This window comes from Macaca fascicularis, chromosome 3 (genome assembly GCF_037993035.2).
Source record: "Macaca fascicularis isolate 582-1 chromosome 3, T2T-MFA8v1.1".
NCBI classification, from domain to species: Eukaryota; Metazoa; Chordata; class Mammalia; order Primates; family Cercopithecidae; genus Macaca; species Macaca fascicularis.
Window position 1 is genome coordinate 144436753 of NC_088377.1, and position 18958 is coordinate 144455710.

An 18958-nucleotide genomic window follows, 5' to 3' on the forward strand; every position below is an offset into this window, starting at 1 on the left:
GCTAGCATTACAGGTGCACGCCACCATGCCCAGCTAATTTTTGTATTTTTACTAGAGATGGGTTTTACCATGTTGGCCAGGCTGGTCTTGAACTCCTGGCCTCATGTGATCTGCCTGCCTCGGCCTCCCAAAGTGCTGGGATTACAGGTGTGAGTCACTGCACTGGGCCAGGAGAAGTCCATTCTTAAACACTTAATTTTTAACAAACCTTTCCAAATATTATTTATGATTATCTTTTTCTTTTTTTCTGAGGTCTCACTCTGTTGCCCAGGCTGGAGTGCAGTGGCATGATCATAGCTCACTGAAGCCTTAAACTCCTGGCCTCAGGCATTCTCCTGCCTCAGCCTCCTGAGTTGCTGGAATTACAGACAGGCACCACCATGCCTGCTCTAATTTTTTAATTTTTTATAGAGGTGGGTCTTACAAATTCATCAGGTCTCGAACTCCTGGCCTCAAGTTGTCCTTCTGCCTTGGCCTCCCAAAGTGCTGCGATTATAGGCATGAACCACTGTGCCCAGCCTCCTTTTCATTAATATGCCATTTCTTTAGAGTTCTGTTTTTAACTTCTTGTTTATGAAACAAAAGTCAGCTTTGTAGGGCATCTCAAAGTCTCCTTTTAGTTCACTCTTCATGAAATGAGAATGTATACAAGTCTGAAAGATACTCACACATTGGTATATTTGGTATGGTTGGGGTGTGTTATACTATTAAGTAGAGGAAACTGTGTGGCAGTGAGGCAATTTTTATAATCTTTTTTCACCTTCATGCAATTACATAAACATTTTCATGACTAAAAATAAATTAGCCAATCACAGCCAGAAAAGTCATAAGCATAATAGCAGTCAACTATATTTAAACTATTAATGGAATTGTACATATTTGGATCACATTGTTAAGTCCCAGACAAAAAGAAAAAGCTGAAATATTTTACTCTCTTGGACACAGACCTATGAATATGAAATGTTTAAGGGCTAAAGACCTAACTAATATCTTTGATATTTTGAGTACTTTGCACTGAGAACTTAAAAGATTTCTCTACCTGTATACCTTACTTCTTGGTTCCTTTCATAGCTCACTTTTTCTACTCCTTTTTTTCATTTATGTAGCTGTAAAATTTGTCTCCCTGGAATGAATGAATGTGTCTTCTGTTCTTGTTTAAGAGAGGATGTTACTCAAAGAGCTTTGGAGCAAGCTCTGAATGTAAAGCAACCTGCTAGGTTTCTGGAGAATACGTAACAGGGTGTGTTTCTTACCGGGGTCTTCCCAGGGCAGGTGTCATTCCTTTAGAAAGCAATTGCCTCTTTTATAAGTTCCTCCAGTTGTGTGCATGGGCACTTAGGAATCAGATTTTTGAAAACATCTTTAATGCAGCTGCCAGAAATTTCCAAATTTAGGTTAAAACCGTACTCTTATGTCATCTTATGTCTCTTGGCTATGGTTCTAAAACTTCCCATTGAAATGATTCTGTTGCCTGTGTGCCCACTCCTAAGAACCTTTCCACAGCTAAGTAATATTACCTTATTTCAAAAACTTTGCAAATCAACCTCAGTGGGGGAGAATTACTAAAAGCATTTAGCTAATACAGGGTAACCTATAATAATACTTTGTACAATCTTTTTAAAACTTTTCAAAGTAACGATGCTTTAAGTTTTTAATCCTTGTTTGAAACTTGTGGAATACAAAAAGAGAACTCCACGTGAGAGATAAGTAATTGAGGAAATAGGTTAAAAGGCTGATCTCATATTGCTGACATAGCTTGTTTGCAGCAGTCAGAACAGAGTTGTGCTTTCTCTTGGACTGTGTCAACATCAGTGTTACATAATATCAAATAATGGTAAAAACCCACAGATGTGCTGGCTTCAGCAGCACATATACTAAAACCCACAGATTAAAGCTTATTAAAAACTAATATGTAGATATGCAATTAATAACCCATACTTCCTAGCATAAAATTGAGGGAGCATCTTTTTTGGCATAGCATAGTTTAAGAATTCCTCCATTGTGCAAATTTGATTAAAGAAATATCTTTCTGAGACATTGCAGGGACATTCTTTCTATTCAGATAGTTCTAGTTTCTATTTAATTTGCCCCTGACTAAGTCAAATGTTGAGATAAGTCCAGAGTTAATTGGTGGCATTTAGTTCTCTTTTGTTGTTAAATGTCTGGAAACCACAGGAAAGCCACATTTCCTTTGAAAATATTAATATATGTCTGTATTCTTTATAAAACTTTATAAAGCACCACAGATCCTTAAAGTTATGGCCCTGGCTCAAACTCTTTGTTTGACATATGGCCATCTCTGCTTTCTTTTTCCTTTCTAGAGAAAAATTTCTTAATTTCTTATAAAAAAAAAAATCTCATCTCTCAGGGTTGTTTCATATAACTTTACATTTTATATCTCATCAAAAAACTATTGGTTTGATTAAATTTAGGCAGAAATTTTATATAGTCAGTACTTGATTTGGCTTTTTTTGTTTGTTTGTTTTTTGTTTTGTTTTTGAGACAGAGTCTTGCTCTTTCGCCCAGGCTGGAGTGTAGTGGCGTGATCTAGGCTCACTGCAACTTCCGCCTCTCAGGTTCAAGCGAGTCCTCTGCCTCAGCCTCCCGAGTAGCTGGGATTACAGGCGCTCACCACCACAGCCAGCTAATTTTTGTAGTTTTAGTGGAGATGGAGTTTTACCATGTTTGCCAGGCTGGTCTCGAACTCCTGACCTTATGATCCACCTGCCTCGGCCTCCCAAAGTGCTAGGATTACAGGCATGAGCCACTGCTCCCGGCCTGGCTTCTTTTTTAAATCACGATTATTTAGACAGAAGAACTACTGATGTATTTGGAAATATTTGTGGTTGGAATAAGAATCAGAAGATGGTTTGTTGCTTGTTTACATTGTTATTGAGATTCAGCTAGTGAACATACTTGCAACAAATGGAGAAAACTTGTCAAGTTCTTGATTTGTTGTTTTTCCTGCTTGAGGCTGAAGGTCACGCTGCTTGCTCTTCACTGCTGTATGTTGACTTTTCCACTGTTAATTCTGAGGCTCCTTTAGATGGTGTTACATTGTCAAGCTCTGTAAGAGGGTCTCCTTCCCTATCATAGCCAAACCAACGTGGAGGGTCATTAGAGTTGTATTCCTGCTGCTGAACTTTAGATGACATTCTCTGAGCTGCCTTCCTGTAATAACAGTGCTTAGCATTAGCTAGTTGCAGAAGTAATCCCTAGTGCAGAATTTTCAAACTCAACCAAATTTGGAGTTAGAGAATTCACTGTCACAATTTGAATTCACATCAGACCTCTCTTGCCTTGCTGAGAGTGAGGAGATGGGTAAATGTACAAATAAAGAGGGTCCCAAAGCCTCAGTAGCTCTGATTCAACCACTTCAGAAATTAACAGATACAGTGAATGGGTAAGGAAACTACACATGGCCATGGAAGAGGAACACTGAGGCCTCTATTTATTTACACTGCTTTGAGTAAGCCCCTTCCTTGGTATTTCTAGTTTCTCTGATGAGGGAGTAACCTAACCACCCTACCTGTGAAGGCTGACCATGCACCAGGCCAGGAGCTCTTAACCCAGAGTTCACAGATCCCTTTTGACTACATGGATGAACTTCAGGGAGGTCCATGTACTCCCTGAAAGTTCATGCAGTTTTGTCTATAATACACATTTTTATGAGGTTTGTGACTCAAAGGTGTCCATGACCAAAGTGATTAAAAAATACTGTTATAGTCTTTCTTAGGAGGAAATAAGAAAGTAAAGAAGGCATCAGAAAAAAAGTATGTCTAACTTGAAAACAAAGCCATTGTGAGGACAGAAGGAAGAATTTCCTTTCCTAGAAAGTTGGTTTGAATCATGAGATTAGTACTAAAAAGGAGATGAGCAATTGACCACTTCTGTAGGATTAGAAATTAGTAACTGTGATGTTTACCCATGAAGGCACTACCTTCTCCACTCTTGCTGTATGTTACATTGAGTTATTAATTGCAAAAGTCTGGAAACTGAGTCATTGATATGGAGCTGGCATTACCATACACTTTGAGTTAAGTTTGTGCTGAATGGCGATATGAGTTCAGGTAAGGCAATGAAATAGGAAAAAAAAACCCCAACAACACAGAGATAGCAGTTTAAATTGCTGTTACAGTTAAGTTGAACTTTAGCTGTATTAAAATAATTGTAACCAAACTCAACAGGGAGATAACCAAAGCATTGCTAATTCTGCCTCTAAGCACATTGCTTTTTAACTGATATATCTGCTCTCACATAAAACTTCTACATACTTAAAGAACATATTGAGTAAAAGCAATGATCATATACTAATTTCTAGTTTGAAGCCACCAATCCCTATGGACTAAAACTTGGCAAACAAGTTTATTCTCTTCAGAGAAATATTTATTCTCAGTTTTGAAAATGATAAGTTTATTGTCAAAGATAATGTTTTGCATTCTGTTAATTTTTTTATCTTTTTTAAAGGTGCTATCCTGCATTTTAAACCTCTTATGTAATCTTTATATATCCTCATCGTAGAACATTACTATGCAAAAGTAATGGGTTTATATCTTTTGCTTCTCCCATATTATTCTCCTAATGATATTTCTCCCTTTTCAATTCTATAAAGGTGAACTTATCGTATCTTTCAACACCCTGTCTGAACATTTCTCCCCCTAAGACTTACTGAAACGTAATACCAAATGTTGAGGCATATAACATTGGCACCATCAGTTTCATGTGAGTAAACAGTGTCCTAAACAGCAAGGCTCCATTGTTACCCTTCACCCACCTCTACCAGCCTAAACATTATCCATTTTTCAAAACTCCAAACCAATCCAGCCTCCTTGGAAATGGCTCAAACCCAATCTTCTCCTCCTCTAAATATCTACAGGAAGTTGATCATAGAATTAATTTCTTTCTATTACATAGCTTCATGGCATTAATTATTTATAATTTTAAACTTTGTCATTTTCCTTTTATTTAAGAAGGCAGTAAGTTACTTAAGAGTTTATTACATTTCTTTGCAACTTTCTGAAACTTATCATGAATAGCTCAAACGAGAGATTTCAGCAGCTTACACCAAGAAGGGAAGTCCTTTAACCCTCTTGGCTTTTGCTGGTTTGCTGGTCTAGAAGGGCATTCTTATGTTCCTATTTCCAACACCCTCCTGCCTCCTGCCTCCCAAACACCAGAGTTCTGGACACACCCTGCAGTTCTCAGTTGTTCATAATCATTCAATGCCACTGATGTTGACTATAGTACAAGAGTAGCACAGTTAGAGGCAACAATGATCTTGACCTGCAGGAAAAGGAAATGCTTGTTTTAGGGAGTAAAAGATTTGCAAATCCTGATTCACTAAGTTACATCTTACCTTTAATGTCAGAAGAGCAACAGTTTTGAGGGTTCTAGATAACTGGTAAGAGGATAAGTACTACTAATGATAAGTCTGGGAATGTGTAAATATTGAGTGCTATGGTTGCTTAGTCAGCTACAAGCCAGGGTAAATTAGATGGTAATTGTGATATAAAACAATTAGCAAGTAGTGGGGGTTTGAAAAAATAAGAAAAAGAAAGGTGAGAATGTTGACTCCTTAATATAAGAAAAACAGCAAATGAACAGGGAGACAACTCCTTTAATGCAGTGTGATGGGACAGAATCGAAATGAGCTGCATGTTGAACCCCAGCCATGGGTGAAGTGCCCACTGGTATACACATTTCTTTAATGTACTCATTCCTTAATCCCCGTCCCCCTTACCCCAGCTCTGCTCTCCAGTCCACCCACAGACAGCTTTAGTGAAACCAAACATCAGTGGGTCCCCTGACTATTGGAAGTGATCCTTACTGACTGGAGGGGAGCAAAGGATCAGATCTCAGACACACTCTCCTTCCAGACTCAAGTTCTGGGAGGTTAAGGCTTCCTCCACCTGGTGTGTCTTTAGGGCCTGTTTTAGTCTTAAGTGCTTTCACAACAAGGGTGGTCTTAGGGAAAAACAGAAAATATGAATCTGTCCTGGAGCAAATCTAGGATTATTTTTAGAGAGCTATGGATACTAGTGTAGACTATTCCCTATTCCACTTCTTGCCTGCCCTTCAGAAAAGCCTTAGCCATGACTAGCTGTCCTCATCACCTTTGGCATCCTCACATGGACTGACTATCCTAAGACCCAGGACCTTGCCAAGAGAAGAGATCGGCAAGTGACTGCCAGAAGGTTTTTCTGAGTTCTTTATCATAGCATCCTATGTAGCTGTGTTTGCACAAATGTACCTTTGGAAAAAAAAATAGATTCAGGGTGTACATGTGCAGGTTGGTTATGTGGGTGTATTACATAATGCTGGGGTTTGGGCTGGTATTGAACCCATCAGCCAAATAGTGAATATGATGCCCAGTAGGTACTTTGTTAACCCTCACCATCCTCCCTGCCTCCCCACATTTGGAGTTCCCCCGTGTTTATTGTTTCCATCTTTATGTCCAAATGGTTAGCTCCCACTTTTAAGTGAGAACATGCAGTATTTGGTTTTCTGTTTCTGTGTTAATTCACTTAGGATAACGGCCTCCAGCTGCATCCATGTTGCTGCAAAGGACGTGATTTCATTATTTTTTATGACTGTGTAGCATCCCATGGTCTGAATGTACCACATTTTCTTTATCCAGTCCACCGCTGACAGGCACTTAGGTTGATCCAATGACTTTGCTGTTGTGAATGATGCCACAATAAACATACAAGTGCAGGTGTCTTTTTGATAGAATTATTTTTTTTCCTTTGGGTAGATACCCAGTAGTGGGATCACTGGGTTAAATGGTAATTCTATTTTAGTTCTTTGAGAAGTTTGTATACTGCTTTCCATTTTCGCTGACCTAATTTACATTCCCACCACAGTGTATAAGCCTTCCCTTTTTTCCATGTCCTCACCAGTATCTGTTATTTTTTGACTTTTTAATAATAGCCATTCTGATTAGTGTGAGATGATACTTCATTGTGAGTAATTTTGCATTTCTCTGATGATTAGTGATGTTGAGCATTTTTTCATATGTTTGTTGGCCACTTATATGTCTTCTTTTGAGAGGTGTCCATTCATGTCTTTTGCCCACTTTTTAACGGGGTTGTTTGGTTTTTGCTTGTTGATTTAAGTTCTAGATTCTGGATAGTAGACCTTTGTCGGATGCATAATCTGCGAATATTTTTCTCCCATTATGTTTACTCTGTTGATTGTTTCTTTTGCTGTGCAGAAGCTCTTACACATGTATTTTGAATGGTATCAGGAACGTTAAAAATGTAGAAACTACATTTCTGCGAGAAACCTCTCTCTCTCTCTCTTCCCCCCCCCCCTCCCCTTTCTGTCTTAATAGCTTGATGCTGCAGTATGATCAGCACATGGGAGCTAGGAAATATTGAAAAGAAAATGTATTCTTAGGAACCACTGTGTGTTCTAAATTTCATAGAGCACATATGGAATCCTTTGACTGCATTCCATTCTGCTTTGGCCTAAGTGACTGTGAGACCCTGTATGAAATGATTTGGGAATTGAACCAATCTGCTGCAGTGGTTAGTCATCATTACTTATTTAACCTGGTGAGAGAGGTTTCTTTGGATCAGTATAGAACAGTGATTCTCAAACATGATATGTCACAGTTGTAATGTTTCACATTAGGTGGTTAATAACAACACTGTACTGAAGTTTGTTAGTGATTTTTGTTTCTTATAAATTAAAAGGGATTCAGGGTTAGCCCTGTAGTAACATTGTGTGCCCTAGCTCACATTTCCTTCTAATCTCTTCAGTAGGCAAAAAAAGGGAATGTTGGAGCCACCACCAAGGATTGCTCATAATCCATAGCCTGTCTTATAAATGTGCATCAGACATAAATTGGGCACAGCAGAGCACGTGTCTCCCCTTACTGACCACATCCCCTTGAATGTCAGAGCTTTCAAAAAGCTTGAGAATGTAAAGGCAAAAAGCAGCACAGTATGACCTAGGTACAAAGTAGGGCTCTCCTTATTTGTGTGGCTGTGGGCACGTTATTTAACCTGTTTAAACTAGTTTCCTTATCCATTTTGATGATAAAGTGTATTTGTGAGGATTCTATAATATCTGTAAAATAGGATTTAGCACAGTACGTGGCAAATAATTGTTAAATAACATTATTTGTTCATACCGATAATAAAAGTCAACAGTTCCACATCAGAAAGGCTTGAACCTTTCCATGAGCTGGAGAGGAGAACTCTGATAAGAGTTTTATGTTTTAGCAACACAGATCTCCTAGAATGCCTGAGAGTAGGAATTGCTCGAGTTTACGCTTCTAGCAACTGCTAAGAAGGCCCTCCAGGAATCTTCATACTGTGATCTGGGGCTCTGAAGGCCACTAAGACTTACTCTACTCGTTCTCTAGAATTGAAGGTTTTGGGCTCCAGATGCAAATACACCAGAAAGTTCCCTTTACTTTTTTCAAAAATTTATTTCCAACTTTTATTTTAGGTTCAGGAGTACATGTACAAGATGTACAGGTTTGTGACATAGGTAAACGTGTGCCATGGTGGTTTGCTGCACAGATCATTCCATCACCCAAGTATTAAGCCCAGTATCCATTAGTTATTCTTCCTAATTCTCTCCCTTTTCCCACCCTCCACCCTCCAACAGGCCCCAGTGTGTCCTGTTCCCATCCATGTGTTCTCATCATTTAGCTCCCACTTATAAGTGCGAACATGCATTATTTGGTTTTCTGTTCTTGAATTAGCCTTTTCGCTAACTATACAATTCTTCAGGTTCTCTGTGGTTCAGGCCCTCCTGGGTTGTGGGGGCCATTGTGAAGGTCTTTCTTCCTCTCTCTCACTCCTTCTACCTTGTTGCCTTTCCCCACAGAGGGCCATAAATTGAATGGCTGGCTGTCACAGCTGCTTCAAATACAAACAGCTTGTCATGTTTTCTGATCATAGTTGTTACTTATTCCTCCCTGAAATAAAGGAGCCTTTATCTTGCATTCACATGGCGCTTCTGGGGTCACTTCCTGGAAACCCTTCAGACTCTGGGGTTGGTAGAATGCCAGACATATCTTCTGTGGGAAACTCTCCTGCAAAAGAGCTACAGCCAATTTGCTCATTGACCAAAAGTTTGCTACTCCTCTGGTTCAGAAAGGGTGAGCTGAGCAGACCTCTTTGATTTGCAAAGCTGGCGCAGTAATTTCAAATTCCACTGAGTATGAGGGAATTTATGTATAAAACAGCCTCTTCTGACAGCTGTAATTGGATCTTAAGGGCTGCACCATACATTGTTTTCATGTTCAAAATGGAATCAAGCATGTGGAGAGCATTGCTTTGTGATTCAAAGTCACTGAGCTTCTTCCCAAGCCAGAAAAATCTCTCTTATCCCACCTGCCAAAGGTTCTGTTTCACCCAGACAAGACAAAGCCTCTGCAGTTGAGGGAGCCACACTGGCCCTGATTAGAGTGAGCATAGGTAAGGAATTAGAGATCATCAAGGGCTTGAGTTTTGAAGGGTCTACATACACTGTGCATTTCCAACTCCACCAAAGGATTTAAATGCAAAATAGAGCCCCCAGAGCTGATCCCAAAAAGCTGCCTGCAACTAGGCCTCCTTACCACTTCTCTAATCAAAAAATTTGAGGCCAGGGTATTTCAGGAGCCCCCTAACTGACAAGTAGCACCCTCTCCTAGATGTTGGACATAAAGACAGATGTTTCTGGAGCCTTACTAGTCCAAACACTGGGACTCTCCAAGCTACTCTGCAGTGAGGACTGTCTTTCTCCATCGCTAGACAAAGATGGAATCAAGGGATTCTAGGCCTCTTTCCTGCTAGAGCTAAGCAAAGGTGGAGCTTTCAGGGAGACTAAAGGGTAGTGGTGTGGCCTCTTTAGACAACGAAGTGCACACACAAAACCAGCCCCTTTCTAAGCATTAGGGCCAAGTCTCTGCCTGCTTCTTGTGGATAGGGACAGCCAAGTTTGATTGCAGAAGACAAAATAGGCCTTTGGCTGTCACGGCTTAGACAATGGAATTTTTCATAGCTATAGCTGGTTAATTAGAGTTCTGCATTGGGGTTTTGGGACAAAGCCCAGCTAGTAGCCAAGTCTTACTATGCCTTGTTTTATTTTTTTTGCACGTATATTTATTAAATCTAGGGACCCAGCAAGAAGACTGAGCAGTTAAAGGCAGGATTCGGATGTTACTGGATATCCTGGGTCTTCTTGACCAGTCACTATATTAATCATACTTCAGTGTCCTATATGTCTTGGTCCATTTTGTGTTGCTATAACAGAATACTACAGACTGGGTAATTTATAAAGAAAAGAAATTTATTTCTTATAGTTATAGAGGCTGGGAAGTCCAATATCAGGTGCCAGCAACTGGCAAGGGGCCTTCTTGTATCATCCCATAGCAGGAGAGAAGGAGCCCTAACTCATCCTTTTATCAGGAACCCACTCCCGTGATAACTCACTCACTTCCACGATAATAGCATTTGTCTATTCATGAGGGCAGAGCCCTCATCACCTAATCACCTCTGAAAAGGTCACACCTCTCAATAATGTTGCATTGAGGATTAATTTTCAACACATGAACTTGGGGGAACACATTCAAACCATAGCATCACACCATGATTAGGTTCAAAGAGCCCCTTGCCAGAAAATCTCCATTCATTCTAGAATCTTACTTATTAGAAGTTCAGTAATATTACCTCTTATAAATAGTGAGTGGCAAAATACAATCAAAAGATTAGAAGCTAAACTCCTTTGAGTAACACATTATTCATTCACTGTCATCTTGCCCAAAGTTGTCTGTTAATAATCTAACAAGTTTGGCAGAGACTCCTAGGACCCTATTTCATTGTATGTTCTTTAAATGAGGTTAATAGTATTCATATCAGAGTTATCTCCAGACCTATCATGAAGGGTTGAGTCTCCACCCCTCCTCAAAAATTTTCAAGGACCTACCCCCTTCTCTCTGATCTAGTTCCAGCTGGCTGCCCTCCCGCTGCAGGCCTGGGCCCAGTGGGAATGGCTGTTTTACAAGTAATTTTTCTTTCTTTTTTCCATTTCATTTTAACTCACACTTCCTTGGATAAGAAACCATTTTCTTCCTCAGGCCTCAAGTAACCAGAGCTCATGGTTCAGCTCATGCCATAACTACTTAATTAAGAAAGTTCCTCTGTGAAATCTACATGCGTGGGCCACATTGTGCACTTTATACTTTGATAATATTAATTCTTGGTATTAATTTTTCACACCTGCCCAATAGAACCTTATCTTCTATTTCAGGGAATGGTCAAGGATTCTCATTTTAAGCATTTCATATGTTACTTTATCAGGTCAGTTAAAATACTTGCACATTTTTGCCCTCAGTCAAGAGGCAAAAACTTGTGAGCTTGTTTAATCAGATGATTCTCGTAATCCTCTAGGGGAGATTAACTGAATGGACTGTATTTTAAGAAATGAGCAGAGAAAGAGCTAGAGTTAAAGCTTTGGACACCTGCTTAGTCAAGGAAGGGAAGATGCTTAAAGTAAAAGGCCTACTGGAAAAGGGATAGGAAACCACAAAGGCCATTTTAGAACAGCTCACAATGTTAGCTTCAATTAGGCAAAAAATAAAATGAAATGAAACTTCCTAACACTGAAAGCTGCTATGTATTATGAACCTTACAGCCATATACTATGTTTTCTCAGAAAGTAGTTCTCAAAGTTTGTCATAGTCAGGTACATACTTACTTGGAAATATTTGTGCAGTATTGCATCTTAAGGATCCGGAGCTGTTTGCAGCCTATCTGAAGGTCCTCAAGGATTTGGTCAGTAAGCAGGACACAACCAGAGATATCCAAAATGTGCAGGTAATGGCATTTTGCCGATAACATCTCCATCGCTGAGTCAGTAATCTGAACACAGAGCCAAAGTAAGTACTGGCTATTCAAACACTATCTCAGGGAAGAACAGTGCCTTAGTCACTTTGGGCGACTATAATAAACTACCACAGACTGTGTAGCTTAAACATCAAACATTTATTTCTCACAGTTCTAGAGGCTGGGAAGTCCAAGATCAAGATAAAGATAGAGGTACCTGCAATTGGTGTCTTGGGAAGTCCCTCCTTATTTGCAGATGCCTCCATTCTTGCTATCTTCTAACATGGCAGAGAGAGAGAGAGAGCTCTAGTCTTTCTCTTCTTATATGGCCATAATCCCATCATGAGAGCTCTACCCTTATGATCTCTTCTAAACCTGTTTACTTCCAAAGGCCCCACTTTCTATTACTGTCACAGTGGGAGTTAGGGTTTCAACATAAGAATTTTTGAAGGACAAACATTCAATTCATAACAAATAGAGTAACAAAATCAGACACTTGCAAATTCTTTTTCCCCCAGCTTGTCACATAATGGGCCTACAATTCAAGTGAGTTGTTTAGCTGTTTCCAAATAAGGTCAGAACAGTAAAATATCTGCCTCAAGTAGCACCAATAGAAATTATGATCTTAGCAAGGCACGGTGGCTCATGCCTATAATCCCAGCACTTTGGTAGGCTGAGGCAGGCAGATTGCTAGAGCCCAGTTCGAGACCAGCCTGGGCCACATGGTGAAACTCCCAATACAAAATACAAAAATTAGCTGGGCATGGTGACATGTGCCTGTAGTCCCAGCTACTTGGGAGGCTGAGGTGGGAGGATTGTTTGAGCCTGGGAGGTCAGTGATGCAGTGAGTCAAGATCACGCCACTGCACTGGGTGACACAGCCTCAGTGACAGAGCGGGACCCTGTGCCCCACGCACCCCCCCCCAACACACACACACACAAAGTTGTGATCTTGCTGTTATTTTCATTTAAGAGTCCTCTGGTTTGGATGGGAAACTTCATCAAAATTTTTTAGTAATACCTGTTACACCAATATGAGCAACTTATGAAATGCTATAGAGATGGGATTTGGCTTTAAGTTTAAAATCCTAAGGCATCATCAATGTGAAAATATATGTTTAATAACATTACATGTTACAAAACTACAAAATATATATCCTCCGAAGTTAATCTGCAGACAGGCTCATATTACTATGAGAAGGGACCTGGACATCACTGTTGGTTTAGATGTAAAAAAGATGGAGTAACCTAGTTCTGGAAAGGGACAAGTAGGCCAGACAGATGTTTGGAAGCAAGGGGAGAATGAGAAGCAGAAGCCACAGATACTACCCAAATCCCACTCTGAAATATCCTGCCAAGGGTTCCAACATCTCACAGTTTTGCCCAGATGTCCTACAGAGGTAATTCAACTATACTACTTAGATTATTTCACTCACTCCAGGACTAGCTTTCAAATTTATAGCTAAATTGAGCCTTGCTGCAGAATCAACTAGATTTATCTCTCCAAAGGAATTTTTTTCCAACTGCATTCAATTTCTTATTTTAAATGTTTGAATATTCTAAAAAACATAGGCCATGAGGCTTGGCTCTTGTTTTAACATAAAGTTAAAAGAATTATCCAAAAAAAAAAAAAAAAGAATTATCCAGAAAAACACTTCAGTTTGAAATATATACTTTTTAACTTTGGAAAAAGAGATGCTGTCATTGTCTAAACATGCTTTGTTTCCAGAACACGCTCAGGACCAAGGTTAAACATTACAACTGACTCCACAAAAGTGTCTCAGACATTCCTGCCATAATAGGTTGATCTCTGAGGATCTGATGTCATTGATAAAAGGAAAAAAAAAAAAAAAGCCCTCAGAATTGTAGAAAAAAGGAGGGACAACAAAGTGATGGAGAAGTCCAGGGAAGGTGGAGTTCAGAGTAGCAGGTTTGGTTTGATACTAGGAGAGCTGAAAAAGAGCCTGACAGTTCCTGCAGATCAGTAGCTCAAGTTGTTCAATGACTGACGTGATGTCGTTGGGATTTATGGATTAAGGGCTGGAAACTGGAGATGGAAATAACTTTGCTACATTTTTAACTCCCAGATATAAGGGCCTGATCTCAGCCTCATTGGGCAGATTGTGTTACTTCCAACACAACTACTTTTGATTCCTTGAAAAAATGTTTTGGTTTATTTTTAAATGAAATTATTTTGTATTTTAGAAATAATATAAGCACATTGCCAAAAAATAGCAATAATAGCAAAAGAAAACAATTACAAATTTATCACCTTAACATAACTACTTTTAGTGTTCTGGAATATTTCTTGCTAGTTCCCCATTCCTATCCCCATTAACAGATTTGTAAATACAGTAATTACATTCATTTTGCATCCTCCCTTTTTTTTTTTCCTCTGTTGCCCAAGCTGGAGTACAGTGGCACGAGTTCGGCTCACTGCAACCTCCGCCTCCCAGGTTCAAGCAATTCTCCCACCTCAGCCTCCTGTGTAGCTGAGATTACAGGCGCCCACCACCACGCCCAACTAATTTTTGTGTGTTTAGTAATGTTGGTCAGGCTGGTCTCAAACTGATGACCTCAAGTGATCCGCCCACCTTGGCCTCCTAAAGTGCTGGGATTACAGGCATGAGCCACCGTGCCTGGCCTTTTTTTTTTTTTTTCTTCAAGTTGGGTTTCACCATGTTTCCCAGGCTGGCCTGGAACACCTGGGCTCAAGCTGTCTTCTTGTCATAGCCTGCCAAGGGGCTGGAAACATAGCTGCACACCACCAAACCTTGCTTTCATCTTGCTTTTTTGTTTTTCCTAGCGCATTCTCATACTACTGCACAGTCTTCATATTCACAATCTTTAATTATTATAAAATGTTTTATTTAGTAGATGTAGTTTAGTTTATCATTCACATATTTCTGGTCATTTCCATTGTTCTTAAGTTTTTACTATTTAAATAACATTTTGATGACTGTTCATAAATATAGTCTTTTCCAAGTTTTGGACTGTTTACCTTAGGATAGATTTCAGAAAGTGGATTTGTATGCTATAGTTTGAATGTTTGTTCCCTCCAAAACTCATGTTGAAACTTAATCCAAGATGTGGCAGTATTGAGAGGTAGGGCCCTTAAGAGGTGATCGGGTCATGAAGGCTCTGCTCTCATCAATGGATTAATGTGTTATCATGGGAGTGGGACTGGTGACTTTATAAAGAAGAAAGATCTGAACTAGCCTGTTAACATGCTCAGCTCCCTTGCCATGTGATGCCCTGCATTGCCTTAGAACTCTGCAGAGAGTCCTTGCCAGCAAGAAGGTTCTCCACCAAATGCTCCACCTTGACCTTGCCTCCAGAAATGTAATATTACTAAATAAATTTTGTTCTTATAAATTACCCAGTTTCAGGTATTCTGTTATACACAACAGAAAGTGGGCAAAGACAAGGTATGACCACTTTTGTGGCTCTTGTTTACGTATTTTCATATTGCTTCACAAAAGGAATAAACCCATCTATAATGCTATCTACAATATAAGGACCAGTTTCACTGACCCCCTGCCAACCACTGGGCATTACCATTAAAAAATGTGCAATTTGGTAGGTAATAAATGATACTTCAAATAATAATGTTTTAAGTTGGATTTCTTTCTTATGTTGGATCTTTTTCCACATCGTTTACTAGTAGTATTTTCTCTGATTTGAATCCCCTGGCTCTGGCACTCTTCAATTGTGACCATAGGTATAAGTTGCTTAAATTCTCTGAGCCTCAGTTTCCCCATTTGTAGAATGGTTACCCAAGATTGCCAAAGAACTAAAGAAGAACATGTATGTGACCAGTGACTAGCATAAAGAAAGCACTCAATAAATGGTAGCTATAATTTTGATTATTCATTTCCTTTGCCATTAATATATGGGATAGGTTTTTTTTTTGTTTTTTTGTTTTTTTTAGTAGAACCTCTTTATACAAAAGAGAACTTGACTGTTGGCTTTCAGTTTGCTGAATTATACTTTTGTTTCTCCTCCCCTTTGCCCCCTCCCCTCCAAGTCCTGTTTTGATTGTGTTGGAAGTCAGGTAATTTTACTAGCACTTCTGGTGATCATCCCAAGAAAAAACTGCCTTGAAGATGGACGGCAAGAAAGGGGCTGAATAGTCCACAAAATGAACTTTTAGGTTAATGACAGTTGGTTTCATGAGACATTAACTAATGAAAATCTAATGCAGTAAGAAATAATGTGTTTTAAAGGTCAGGCCAAAAAAGAGAGTCCAAGTTTTTGCTCTAGCTTTTTGTTAAGCCCCTGAACTGTGGGAGGGCTTTTAAATATAATAAAAATATTTTTAATATAAGCTGGGCATGGTGGCTCATGCCTGTAATCCCAGCACTTTGGGAGGCTGAGGCAGGAGGATCACTTGAGCCCAGGAGTTTGAAATCAGCCTGGGCAACATGGTGAAACCCCATACCTACAAAAAATACAAAAATTAGCTGGGCATGCCTGTAGTCCAGCTACTCAGGAGGCTGAGGTGGGAGGATCACTTGAGCCTGGGAGGTTAAGGCTGCAGTGAGCTGTGATTGCACCATTACACTACAGCCTGGGAGACAGAGTGAGACCCTGTCTCATATATATATATAAAATATATATCTAATAAATATATCTAATATTTAATAAATATATCTAACATATAATATATAAGATATATTTCCAAGAGAGGGAGAGGCTCTTAGGAAATTATCTTCTTGCATATTATGTTATATTATGCTATATTTGGCTATTTCCTAAGAGCTCTATTGTATTATTTTCATTTATTTGTGAGAATGTAGCTGTGGTAGATTAAAAATGGCCACAAATGCTTTGCAGCTACTCTCAGAAGAAGTAGAGTCTGTTTCCTCACCTCTTGAATCTAAGCTAACCTTGTCACTTGCTTTGACCAAAGGAATGGAGCAGAAGTCATATTCTTCTGAGCCAGGCCTCAAGATGCCTTGCAGCTTCTGCCTTTAGCCCTTAGCCTCTTGGAGTGTATTACTGCCCTTGAAGCAGCTCAGCTAGCTTGTTGGAGGATGAGACCACATGAAGCAGGAGGAAGCTGTCCCAGCTGGGTCCCCTAGGCCAACCAGCTCTAAGGGGAGTCAAGAGATGACTGCTGCTGCTTGGGCAACCCTGGGGCCAACCACTATCAGAAGAACCACGCAGCCGAAACCAGCCCAAATTCCTGGCCCATAAGATTGTGAGAAAATAAAACGTAGTTGTCTTAACCGAGTTTGAGAGTGACTGGTTACATAGCAATAGATCAGCCAATACCATGTGCCAGAAATCTCACCCTTTGTAATATATAGTAAAATATGACCCATTGATCATTTCTTTAACTTATGACCATTTTGAAACCTCTAATTGATTTTCCTTATGGTCGTTTTAAAACCTCGAAGCTGAAAGAATTTCCAAACATGTTAGCCAGCTGCACTAAGAAAATAAAGGTTGAAAAGGGTACGGTTGTCATGGGGAATCCCAGAAGTAGCAAATCTCTTACTCCTCTCCCATTACATTACAAGTCTGTGGAACTGGGATAAAGTTACCTCACTAAATCCTATTTGCTCAATACTCTATACCTTTCCACTCCTAATTTCCCCATCTGTAAAATGAGGGTAATTTAAAACAGACAAAAAATAGTATTTACTCTCATCTCCCAGTGTTTCAGTGGTCTGGAGACATTTCTCCAAATAATAAACTTTTTGGGTAAAATGTTTTACCATATTAGTATAAGAGAAATTCTGTGCATGCCCTGGGGATTTCTCCCAGCTCACAAGTTTGTGTAGCTTTAACTGAGCCCGGGGCCTTAGGGAAGAGCAGCCGGGCTTTGTGACCTGGCTCAATCACCTTCTCAGATGTATTTCACCTGTAGGACAGTTCAAGTAACCTTGGGCACACCCCTTCTCTCCCTTTTGTAGATCGTCATTCTCAAGCATAACTATAGAATGTGCTGGGATGTAACATCCTGAGACTGAGGATAGCGGGTACTGACTGGAACAGCCAGGCTCTGTTCCAATTCCCCCGAGAAACAGGACATCTTTGTGCTTCAGCCCAGTGGGTCAAGTGAACCCCAGGTTATAAAACCCAAGGTGGTCCACCTTCCAGAGTCCTTCAGCTGTGGTGTGCAAGTGGAACATTTACAGTTGAGATTTCATCCATCTTGAGCAGCTTTCCTGAGCCTTGGGAAACAGGCTCTCCAGGAATCCTGTCTCACTAGACTCAGACAAGTTGGTAACCAGTGCACAGTGGACCTGCTTCACGTCACCTACGCTTTTAGGACAGAAATGCAGTTCTAAAGCACTGGCCTGTTTTCACTTACCTTATCCCTCTCAGAGGTGTATTGCAGAGACATTTTGTTCAGGGCTTCGCTTTAATTTTTCTCATTTCCCACCCCCTTTTCTTTCTAATCATTACTAACTCCTACTTCACATCAGTCATGAGGGTCAAAAGTGACAGTGTTAATCACAGGGCCTAGTGCACTGCTGAGTGCTTTGAACTGGCCCCAGAACAACCAGCTTTTCCTCTGATTTGCAGCTATCTTTGTTTTCCTTGGCATTTTAGTGTCGAGTAGGATGAGGTCACAGTACTACTGACTGACCTTGAAGGTGAGGTAGTTGCAAGGAAAAGCTGGCCTTTCTGGGGATGGATAAGATGACCATTCAAAATTCACCTGTGGACTTTTGGGAAACCTGGCACAGAATGATGAACCAGATACCAACATGTTTTACGGCTCATCAAAATTGACATAAGTGGAATATGTTAGGCTGGACCACAGCCTTATGAATTCAGGGTGAGTTGAGGAGTATTCAGATTGGTCCAGATGATGGGCCCCACATCTGAATCAGGATGCTCATCTGACTCACAGTGTGACCAGAATTAATTCAGATGGTAAAGCTAAACCTTTCTACTCCTTTATATCCGAGTTCTAAAATAATAGACTCCACTTTCTTCCTCTTTCTCCCTCTAAACTTTTGATATAGAGTGATGCATTTCATGCATATTTGTTTAACATCCCCCTTAGCTTCTGGGCTGCAAGACAATATCCATGCACAGTTTACAGAAGGAATTCCCTCAACCTTCATAACAAAAAACAAAAAACCAAAGCAAGCAAACAAACAAAATCCTCTGCC

At 39.9% G+C, this 18958-nt stretch overlaps 2 protein-coding genes across 14 annotated transcripts in view; one reads left to right on the forward strand and one right to left on the reverse strand.

Annotated features, from left to right (window-relative positions):
- Nucleotides 1-18958, forward strand: part of FAM185A (family with sequence similarity 185 member A) — a 121771-nt gene that overhangs the window by 66537 nt on the left and 36276 nt on the right. The window contains exon 9 of one of the 3 annotated variants that reach the window (XM_015447877.4): nt 16738-17056. The exons of the other annotated variants lie outside the window; for them this stretch is intronic. Within the exon in view, the coding sequence (XP_015303363.3) occupies nt 16738-16809 (72 nt within the window). The 3' untranslated portion in view covers nt 16810-17056. Of the gene's footprint in view, nt 1-16737; nt 17057-18958 lie in introns of those variants that run through there. 3 annotated transcript variants of the gene reach the window in all.
- The window catches only part of FBXL13 (F-box and leucine rich repeat protein 13), a 272798-nt gene continuing 254566 nt past the window's right edge, over nt 727-18958 (reverse strand). For 10 of the 11 annotated variants that reach the window (XM_074035683.1, XM_074035682.1, XM_015447861.4 and 7 more), the window contains 2 exons: nt 11698-11861; nt 727-3171 (listed from right to left, as the gene is read on the reverse strand). In XM_074035683.1, the coding sequence (XP_073891784.1) occupies nt 2982-3171; nt 11698-11861 (354 nt within the window). In that variant the 3' untranslated portion in view covers nt 727-2981. Of the gene's footprint in view, nt 3172-8422; nt 9061-11697; nt 11862-18958 lie in introns of those variants that run through there. The other variant, XM_074035678.1, reaches the window with a different exon arrangement.